At 36.2% G+C, this 11,384-nt stretch overlaps 1 protein-coding gene across 1 annotated transcript in view; it reads right to left on the reverse strand.

Annotated features, from left to right (window-relative positions):
• LOC123554101 (zinc finger and BTB domain-containing protein 41-like) overlaps positions 1-10,786 on the reverse strand; it is a 28,005-nt gene extending 17,219 nt beyond the window's left edge. The window contains exons 1-3 of the mRNA XM_053548480.1: positions 8,864-10,786; positions 7,644-7,716; positions 26-232 (exon numbers count right to left, since the gene is read on the reverse strand). Coding sequence (XP_053404455.1) covers positions 26-232; positions 7,644-7,716; positions 8,864-10,708 — 2,125 coding nt within the window. The 5' untranslated portion in view covers positions 10,709-10,786. The remainder of the gene's footprint in view (positions 1-25; positions 233-7,643; positions 7,717-8,863) is intronic.
• Positions 10,787-11,384: the final 598 nt, after the last annotated feature.

The following is an 11,384-nucleotide window of genomic DNA, read 5'->3' on the forward strand; positions in this document are numbered from 1 at the left end:
GTTATGAAACTTAACTGGAACAAACCTCTGTGAATAAGCTCATGATTGTTCAAACAGTTACGTGTCTTAAAACTCTTTCCACACACATAACACTGAAATTGTCTCTGCAACTGATGAACGTAGTAAGAATGTTGACGCAATGCATTTTCCTTTGTAAACTCCTTCCCACATACAGAACAAGGGAAATGTCCTTTTTCCCCATGAACATAATGCAGATGACTATTCAAAGCCCCTGTAATGCAATAACGAAAGTGCTGTTTAAGATAAGATAGCTTTATCTTTAAAAGGTAATATCAACCGTGCAATATGCTAAACTTGAGATTTTTTTTCAAGAAAACGTGTCTCCAACTTCTTACCATGAAGAAATTGAAAAATGCCATAAAATACGGATCATTACTCCATGGAAAATCACTAAACCATAACACTCCAATGATGTACACAATTAGGTCTGGCAGTGCTTGGCAGTGGTAACTGACCTGTGAAATTTGGTGGAATTCAAACCAGTGTTATACGGGAAGCATAAAGCAGAGAATTTGACAAGGGTCATGACTCCGCTGAAAATCATTTAATTAGAACTATAATGATGATAATAAATTAAGCACACCAATGTTTCATACCAATCACTGGTGAGGTTTGGAGAAATTCCACCAAATTGTATGCAGCAAGTACTGTAAAATATAACAAATCAACAGCTGTAACTCTTCTGAAAATTACTGAACCAGGGCAGGCCCATGTTATGTATTACTATACTTGGCACTGATGGCTACTGTAAGGTTTGGCAGAAATCTGCCCAATTGTGTAAGAGGAGTAGCCAAAATATCAAACAATTTGACAAATAAAGGGCCATAACTCCCCTAAAAATCACTGAAGCAGAACATACTAATATTATTATACATACAAAGACTTGGCATTTATCACTCTTGTTAGGTTTGTTGGAAATCCTTCCAAATGATGTGGGGGAATAAAAATTAATTCAAACACTGTCTTGTTTAAAGTCTATATGTTCTGTTCATTTAATAGTTTGTTTGGAAGCAATGGTCTATACTTGTTGTTTACTAGTAGTAAATTATAATGTCAGAATTACTGACACGTCAGGATGACACCATCCTTTACTTTGAAAGGGAAAATAAAAACACAAATGCTGAATAAATTTGAAAACCAACCAAATTTTTACTTATCTCTCTAAATTAATATTTTACAAAGTGATCTATATATTCAAGTTAAAAAAATGCCAAAAAAAACCAAAAAAAAAACTGATAAAGATGACATTTCTAATCAGCTTAATGAACAAAAAAATTAAGTTTCAAGTTCTGCAGAAAAGTAAATAATAATTGCAATAAATGTTATTATCAAAATATCTAAATGTATTTTGTGACTCTGTACTTATATGACTCTGTGCCTAAAATTAACAGCACTGTAAATTCATTTCTAATAATTACTTAAGTATTTAAGATGAAAATCTGAAATAATTGCTGTTAAAACAACAGAATTTATTTTTTAACAAATTTCTTATTTAAAGAAAATTACTGACTAATTTAGAGAAAAGTTACTATGAATTTAGTAAAACTCTTACTAACAGGTTAAATAAATAGCCAAAAATAAATACAAAATTAATTAATTATTAATTACTAAACCCTAAGAGAGTTTTTTAGATGTTGTCAGTCCAAAAATTCCTTAAAGAATGCAGAAATGGCTCTGAATTTCTACTGAGGTAAACTCTTACAGAATGCATTTAACTATGAAGGATGTAAAGTACATTCTGATTGTTCAGCATTTTTCTTATAAGCGATTCAACATTTTATATTTTATCTTATATATCAGCTATGACCTTGACAATGTTAAGGCATACAGACACTGGATATAAATGGTACAAAAAAGCTAAAACCTTGTATTTTTCCATGCATTTAGGTTTCTTGTACATTTCAAATGAAACTGGCACAGACGGTCAGAGAAAAAAGTTTATAGGCTTACAGACACCAAATAGAACAAGAGCTCGTCGAACACGAAATGCCCCCCCTTGATGCATTTAATAACTGCACAAGAAACAGAAATTATATGCCCACTGTAAACAAAAGTTCTACCATTCTGGTTTAATCTGACCTTGACCTTTAACCGATTAACCTAACAAGAGATTACAGAGTGATCTTGGTGCCATCCACTGAGCCATTTTTGAATGTTCCGAATTTCAAGACTAGCTCAAGGTCAAAATCAAGGTCAAATTTCATTTTGGTACAAAACAATATGCATGCGATCCAAATCTGAAGCCTGTAGCTTCAGAAATGTGAAAGTAGGTCACTAGGTCAATCTCAAGATCAAAGTTCATTTCGGTACACAAAACTATGCATGTGGTTTAAATATGAAGGCTGCAGCTTGAGAAATGTAGAAGTAGGTCACTAGGTCAAAACCAAGGTCAAATTTTATTTTGGAACACATAACTATGCAAGTGGTCCAAATTTGAAGCCTGTACCTTCAGAAATGTGAAAGTAGGTCACCAGGTCAATCTCCAGATCAAAGTTCATGTCAGTACACAAAACTATACTTGTGGTTCAAATTTGAAGGCTGTAGCTTGAGAAATGTGAAAGTAGGTCACAAGGTCAAAATCAAGATCAAATTTTATTTTGGAACAAAAAACTATGCATGTGGTCCAAATTTGAAGCCTGTACCTTCAAAAATGTTTAAGTAGGTCAATAGGTCAATAACAAGGTCAAAGTTTGTTTCAGTACACAAACCTATGCATGTGGTCCAAATTTAAAGGTTGTAGCTACAGATATGTGAAAGTAGGTCACTAGGTCAAGATCAAGGTCAACTCATGTCAAGATTCATCTTGCCACTCAAAACTATACAGGTCCAAATTTGAATGATATAAGTTATGGCCATGAAGATTCTACGTTTTTCCCTATATAAGTCTATACGAACCATGTGGCCCCTGGGGCTGGGCCATATTTGACCTTAGGGGACAATATGAACAAACTTTGTAGAGAACCACTAGATGATGCTACATTACAGAATATCAAAGCCATAGTCTTTGTGGTTTGGACAAGAAGATTTTCAAAGTTTTTCCCTGTAAAGGTCTATGTAAACCATGTGACCCCCAGGGCGGAGCCATATTTGACCCTAGGGGAATAATTTGAACAATCTTAGTAGAGGACCACTAGATGATATCATATACAAAATATCAAAGCCTAGGCCCTGTGGTTTTGGACAAGAGGTTTTTCAAAAAAAATTCCTATATAAGTCTATATAAACCATGTGACCCCCAGGGTCGGGCCATATTTGACCCCAGGGAAATAGTCTGAACAATCTTGGTAGAGGACCACTAGATTTTGCTACATACCAAATATCAAAGCCCTTGGCCCTATGGTTTTAGACAAGATTAGAAACCATTTAACTGTTCCTGGCAAATGTGACCTTGACCTTTGACCTAATGACCTCAAAATAAGGGACATCTGCTGGTCATGGCCAACCTAACTATCAATTTTCCTGACACTAGGCCAAAGCGTTCTTGAGTTATTGCCTGGAAACCATTTTACTGTTTCTGGTCACTGTGACCTTGACCTTTGACATACTGGCCTCAAAATTAACAGGGGTCATCTGCTGGTCATGACCAACCTCCCTATCAACTTTAGTGACCCTAGGCCTAAGCATTCTTGAGTTATCATCTGGAAACCGTTTAACTGTTCAGGGTCACTGTGACCTTGACCATTAACATACTGACCTCAAAATCAATAGGGGTCATCTGCTGGTCATGATCAACCTCCCTATTAACTTTCATGATCCTAGGCCCAAGTGTTCTTGAGTTATCATTCGGAAACCGTTTTACTATTCAGGGTCACTGTGACCTTGACCTTTGACATACTGACCTCAAAATTAATATAGGGGTCATCTGCTGGTGATGACCAACCTTCATATCAACTTTCATGATCCTAGGCCCAAGCATTCTTGAGTTATCATCCAGAAACGAATCATCTGGAAACGGATTGGTCTACATTCTGACCGGAACCCGCCCGCTTAGCTCAGTAGGTACAGCATCGGTCTACGGATCGCGGGTCGTGAGTTTGATCCTGGGGCGGGCCGTATGTTCTCCGTGACTATTTGATAAATGACATTGTGTCTGCAATCATTAGTCCTCCACCTCTGATAATTCATGTGGGGAAGTTGGCAGTTACTTACGGAGAACAGGTTTGTACTGGTACAGAATCCAGGAACACTGGTTAGGTTAACTGCCCACCATTACCTGACTGAAATACTGTTGAAAAACGGCGTTAAACCCAACACAAACAAACATTCTGATTGACCGACATCTGCAAAACAATATACTCCTCCTTCTTCGAAGGGGGGCATAAAAATGGTGCGGAAAAAAATGGTATCGTATAATGGCGGATACAAATAGTTATCAGTTTTTTTGCTCTGTAGAGCTATTTTCCTTATTTTCTTTTTCAATTTTTTGCTATAATCATATGACAGATCTATGCTTGAAATGTATGTAGCATTTTCATGTTGTACCACAGAAAAGTGGTATCGGTTTTTCCCTACAGCCAATAATAAGCTATATATAGTAACAAACAAGAGGACAATGATGGTCCTGAATCGCTCACCTCTTCCCACATGACCCAGTATTGAGTATGACGTCGTTTTTTCTATCATTTGACATAGTGACCTAGTTTTAGAGCTCATGTGACCCAGTTTTGAACCTGACCTAGATATTATCAAGATAAAAATTCTGACCAATTTTCATGAAGATCCATTGAAAAATATGGTCTCTAGAGAGGTCACAAGGTTTTTCTATTATTTGACTTATTGACCTAGTTTTCGAAGGTACGTGACCCTGTTTTGAACTTTACCTAGATATCATAAGGTGAAAATTCAGATCAATTTTCATGAAGATCCATTGAAAAATATGGCCTCTAGAGAGGTCAAAAGATTTTAATAATTTTAGACCTACTGACCTAGTTTTTGACCGCAGTTGACCCAGTTTCAAACTTGACCTAGATATCATCAAGATGAACATTCAGACCAACTTTCATACAGATCCCATGAAAAGTATGGCCTCTGGAGAGGTCACAAGTTTTTTTTTATTATTTGACCTACTGACCTAGTTTTTTAAGGCACGTGACCCAGTTTCAAACTTGACCTAGATATCATCAAGGTGAACATTCTGACCAATTTTTATGGAGATCCATTCACAAGTATGGCCTCTAGAGAGGTCACAAGGTTTTTCTATTTTTAGACCTTTTGACCTAGTTTTTGACCGAACATGACCCTGTTTCGAACTTGACCAAGATATCATCAAGATGAACATTCAGACCAATTTTCATACAGATCCCATGAAAAATATGGCCTTCAGAGAGGTCACAAGGTTTTTCTATTATTTGACCTACTGACCTAGTTTTTGAAGGCACGTGACCCACTTTCAAACTTGACCTAGATAACATCAAGATGAACATTCAGACCAACTTTCATACAGATCCCATGAAAAATATGGCCTCAAGAGAGGTCACAAGGTTTTTCTATTATTTGACCTACTGACCTAGTTTTTGATGGCACGTGACCCACTTTTGACCCTGACCTAGATATCATCAAGAAGAACATTCTGACCAATTTTCATGAAGATCTCATGAAATATATGGCCTCTAGAGAGGTCACAAGGTTTTTCTATTTTTAGACCTACTGACCTAGTTTTTGAACGCACGTGACCCAGTTTCGAACTTGACCTAGATATCATCAAGATGAACATTCAGACCAACTTTCATGCAGATCCCATGAAAAATATGGCCTTTAGAGAGGTCACAAGGTTTTTCTATTATTTGACCTACTGACCTAGTTTTAGACGGCACGTGACCCAGTTTCGAACTTGACCTAGATTTCATCAAGGTGAACGTTCTGACCAATTTTCATGAAGATCTTATGAAATATATGGCCTCTAGAGAGGTCACAAGGTTTTTCTATTTTTAGACCTACTGACCTAGTTTTTGAAGGCACGTGACCCAGTTTCGAACTTGAACTAGATATCATCAAGATGAACATTCTGACCAATTTTCATGAAGATCTTGTGAAATATATGGCCTCTAGAGAGGTCACAAGGTTTTTCTATTTTTAGACCTACTGACCTAGTTTTTGAAGGCACGTGACCCAGTTTCGAACTTGACCTAGATATCATCAAGGTGAACATTCTGACCAACTTTCATAAAGATCCCATGGAAAATGTGACCTCTAGAGTGGTCACAAGCAAAAGTTTACGGACGGACGGACGCACGCACGCACGGACGGACGACGGACGACGGACACCACGCGATCACAAAAGCTCACCTTGTCACTTTGTGACAGGTGAGCTAAAAAGGGAAGTAATTAAAAAAAAATATTGTAAGATAACAAAATGGGATCTGTCAAATAAAAACAAGAGCACTGTAATTTGACCCCTAAGTGTGACCTTGACCTTGAAGCGAGTCATCCAAAACAAGCGCCGCTCTGCATGTCATCTCAGTGTGGTGAACATTTGCGCCAAATTTCTTTGGAATCCTTCAAGCAGTTCAAGAGTTATAGAGCAGACATGAAACACACTCATATAAACTTTGACCCCTAAGTGTGACCTTGACCTTGAAACGAGACATCCAAAACATGCACTCTGCATGTCGTCTCAGTGTGGTGAACATCTGTGTCAATTGTCTTTGAAATCCTTCAAGCAGTTCAGGAGTTACAGAGCGGACACGAAACACACTCATATGACCTTTGACCCCTAAGTGTGACCTTGACCTTGAAATGAGACAACCAAAACATGCGCTCTAAACGTCGTCTCGGTGTGGTAAATATTTGTGTCAAGTTTCTTTGAAATCCTTCAAGGAGTTCAAGAGTTACAGAGCGGACACGAAATTGCTAACGGATGGACGGACAGACGGACACCGGGACCATAACATAATACGTCCCTTCAGGCATATAACAAGCTGTTGAAGAGCTATTGGTAACTGCATTTTACCAGACTGAGCTATTTTGCTATATACTAGTGGAACAGGTAACATAAAACAAATACTCAATTTACTTCTCAAGTACTGCACAAACAATATGAATTGTTATTTTATCTATTATCATGAAATGAACACGTCCTTGCATTTGCATTGGAATCACATTATCATTGGGGATTAGTTGATATGTATTTCAACTGTATTTACTTATTTCTGTGAAATCATTTCTCTACCTTTTCCAACTATAATGAAAGAAATTAAATTAGCATGTTCTATATCTTACACTTAAGAAATATTGAAAAGTAATCTATTTATTGTTATTTGCTAAATAAAGAATTCAGCAGTGTGTAAATGATGCCATAAACACACTAAAATGACTGCCTCCATGATCAGCCATTTTCTTAAATTTCCAGCTGCCATATCTTTTCACATCCGTGCAGTCTGAACATGATCTACACTGTTCGCTGTTCAGTCAGAATCTTTTAGGTAAGCACCCCTTTTAAACAGTTAATGGTATTGTCCAAATCAGAAGATGGACAAGTCCATTACTGAAATTTAGCAAGGGTTAAGCTTTAGGTAGAAAGTCACTAAATCTTCCCTAATAAAAGAACAGCTTGAACTGGTCAGTGTCATTAAACGACTAGTAGGCATAAAGTAGTAAAAAAAGAATTGTACTTAGTAACTTACTTTCACAAGAGTAAACTCCTCCACAAACTGCACATAAATATGGTTGGGATGTGTGAGCATATTTCATATGACACTGCAATAGAAGTTTTGAAAAAAACAATGTAATAAAGTATGAGGGGTGTTAAATAAAACCTAGAAAGGTGCAACCATTTCTTCACATATAATCAAACATCCATGAAAATGTAGATAACGGAATGTCAAAATATTTTTTTCTTGGACAAATAGATATTAAATGCTAGTCCCCAATGTAACGTCATGTCACTTCATCCGGCCCAATTTTGAGTGGAAATATGCAATATTTTGTGTTTTGAATAAAAAATCAAAGAAAAGAGGAAAAATTAATACTTTGCTGCATGTGGTTTAAGGGACAATGCCATAAGAAAATAACTTTTTGTCTCTCTGGTAGAGGAGGTCTGAAAGCAGCCAGGAAAGTATCACTGATGGCTTGTGGTCCAGATGAAAGAGAAAATAAAATTTAGTCACATTCTGGAAATTACATGTAACCCTTGTCATGCTGGACTTGGTTTATTCTACCTTTGCAACCAGTGCAGATCATGATCAGCACATCCATGCAGTCTGACCAAGACCTGTACTGTTCACCAATCGATCAGTATCTTTTTGGTATGCACCCCTTTTAACAGTTAATGATACTGTCCAATTTGAGAGCTGGACTGAAGTTCATTATAGAATTCAGCACGATAAGGGTTGAAGTTTTTTGTTTTGTTTTGGGTTTAACAATGTTTTCAACAGTATTTCATTTATGTGACGGCGGGCAGTTAACCTAACCAGTCTTCCTGGATTCTGTACCAGTACAAATCTATTCTTCGCAAGTAACTGCCAACTTCCCAACATAAATCAGAGGAGGATGAATGATTTCAGTGTCTTTTATCAAATCGTCACGAAGAACATATGCCTCGCCCAAGGCTCGAACTCATGTCCCCCGAGATCTGTAGACCTGCAATCTCCCTATTGAGCTAAGCGGTTAAAGAGCTCCTTGATATGATAAGGATCACAGTGCAGAGTCCTGTTCTATCATTTCTATAAACAGTTTTTATTTTTTCACAGCAATGTGCAGAAATTGCTTTAAATTGCAAAGAAGAGTGAATCACTGGAAATCAAACCTTTATGAGAAAAAATAGTAAATTTGTTAATGTAAAGGCCTCCATGTAAAAACTTGAACAACAAACAAGAGCATTAATAAAGAGCATAATATACGTTACCGCCATATACGAAGCTTTGATCTTTTTTGAGCACACTGTACAGCTAATGAGTTCCTGTTGTTTTTTCTTATTTTCTTCTTTTTTTTGCTCTACATATTCTTCGAACTCTTTCAAGAATTGTGAATTGTTCATCTTAAACAGCTCTGGTTTGAGAGATTTAAATTCTTCTAACATATCACGCTTTGATAGGTATGTCCTTGCTTTCATGCTAAGTAATGTTGCAAGTTTGGCATCTTTAGTTTTCCTTTTTTTAATCTTAAATACTGGACTTATCTTCTTTAGCAGTTCCAACTGGTGACTTATCTCCTCTGTTGTGTTCATCTTGTAGCATTTTTTGTAACACTTACTAACATGTTCGATAAAATCATTTCTACAAAAAGATTTCTTGCAGGCAGCACAAATGAACTTTAGCTCTGGAACTGGCTTAATGCTAAAACCGTATAACCTGTATCTCTTCCCTCTCGTTAATTCCATTTGGAAGAACTTTGAATCTGGGCTCCAATTGTCCCTCAAAAACCTCTTAAGCAACATAAATTCAGACTGGAAGATATTTGTGTTTTCCGGATGCTCAACATGATTTATGTCTATGTGTCTCACTATTTCATTTCCACTGCATGTTTGCGAGCAAAATCTACACTGAATGTAAAATTTCTCTCTTTGAATCAATTCAAAACCATACCTAGTAAATACGCTAAGTGATTGCTGTCCTATCTTCGGTATTTTCAAATCAACTTCATTTGTTCTGTCTGGACCTTTAGAAGATGCTTTCAAGGAACGCTCTTTATTACCACCAACAAATGGTACTTCAGCATTGCTTACACTGTTTTCATTCACATTATGTTCATTAAAGTTGGCAGTAATAAGGGAATCTGTTTTGCTATATGTTTCAGTATCAATTATGTTATCAGGAAATTCTACTTCAAGCTCCTTAAAACCTTTGCTTGTGTTTTCATCAATTTGCAATTGGTCATTGTCTTCAAAATAATTCTCATTATAAAAAACTTTCCATTCATTAAATTCTTGGTCACACTGAGAATCATTGGTGCTTAATGTTTTAGAATAACTATGCTCATTGAGAAAGGACAACTTTTCTGAACTATCTAACATATCTGACAGTATGTTTTCATTTTCTCCTGTGAGGACTTTGTCACAATGAATGTGATATGAGCACTGTCTAGTAAGATCGGCTTCTTTCTGATAGCTGTTTATAACTTCAGTTCCAAAATTAACTACTGGATCACATACATCTTCAGTTTTGTTAGCACAGTCTTGTTTAATATCTGCATGCTTGTTCACACATAAATCTTTATGGAAAGCATTATTCTCTTTCTTGTGATGTTTATTATTATCTGTGACAAGAAAATGTTTTATATTGTGTTTTGTAGTTTTGTCTAGCACTCTGTCAATAGTTTTGTTTTCTGCAATATTCAACTTTCCATTTGCTGTGCTATCATCACTTCTTGCTATACCAGCATGTATCTGTTTCTGTTTGACAAAATTGTCTACATTCTTTGACATTTCTTTCCCTACTTGTTTAGCACTAAATACTGAAATACCACCTTCCGATATTTCAAAATCATGTACAAAACTACTTATTTGTCCTGCACTGTAGACAACAACCTCTCTTGGCACAAATGTTCTTGAAGTAGGCTTTGTAATGGTATCAATGGGTTTGCTAAGTGATTCTACAGTTTTATTTGGGGACTTGTTTTCACCTTTTTGTACTTCTGTATGTCCATTCTTTTCCTGGTATTCAAGACCTTTCTTTGGCAGTACCAAAGACTTCAATGTTGGTATTGCTGAATAGTGTTTCTCTTTACATATATTTTTAGATGCAATATCCATTGCATAAACTGTAAGTTTCTTTGTCGGTGCTAACACGTGCTCCAGTTTCTTTGAAGGACCATGTTTTTCTTTCTTTTGCTTTGTTTGATTCTGTAAATTTGCAGTGGCTGGATTAACCTCTTGTTGTTTTGCTGACTCATCTTTAACAATATGTTTGTCTGTTGAGTGAGCCACGTCTTTCTTCGGATTTCCTAAATGTTGTTCTGTAGGCTTTGATAATTCATATTTACCTGTACATGTACCTTTATCCAAACATACATCTCTTGCTGGATATACAAGCAACAGACCATTTTGTAACAAATGTACACTATAAATGTATCCAAGATGTTCAAAACCTCTGCTGAGATGATAATGTAAGTCACACAGAGAGGAAAATGTTGTTGTGCACGCAGCACACTGTGTTTTTCTCTGACAGTGCATAATTATTTAGTTAGTCAATCTATATGGTATCAACTGTTATCTTCTTGAGGTGATTAGCACATAAAGTTAAAAATTACCAACTCTCATAGTTACACAAACTATATAGTGTGGCAAACATGGTCAAACGTCTAAGACAACAGTTTTGTCTTGTGGTATCACTGTCTTCTTATCTTCCTTTCCAAAATGTCTGAAATATAGAAATAATACCGCTAGTTATTTCTTTATCACAATATTCTAATATGTTAGTTACTTCTAA

The sequence above is a fragment of the Mercenaria mercenaria genome, chromosome 7, assembly GCF_021730395.1.
Source record: "Mercenaria mercenaria strain notata chromosome 7, MADL_Memer_1, whole genome shotgun sequence".
Classification (NCBI taxonomy): Eukaryota; Metazoa; Mollusca; class Bivalvia; order Venerida; family Veneridae; genus Mercenaria; species Mercenaria mercenaria.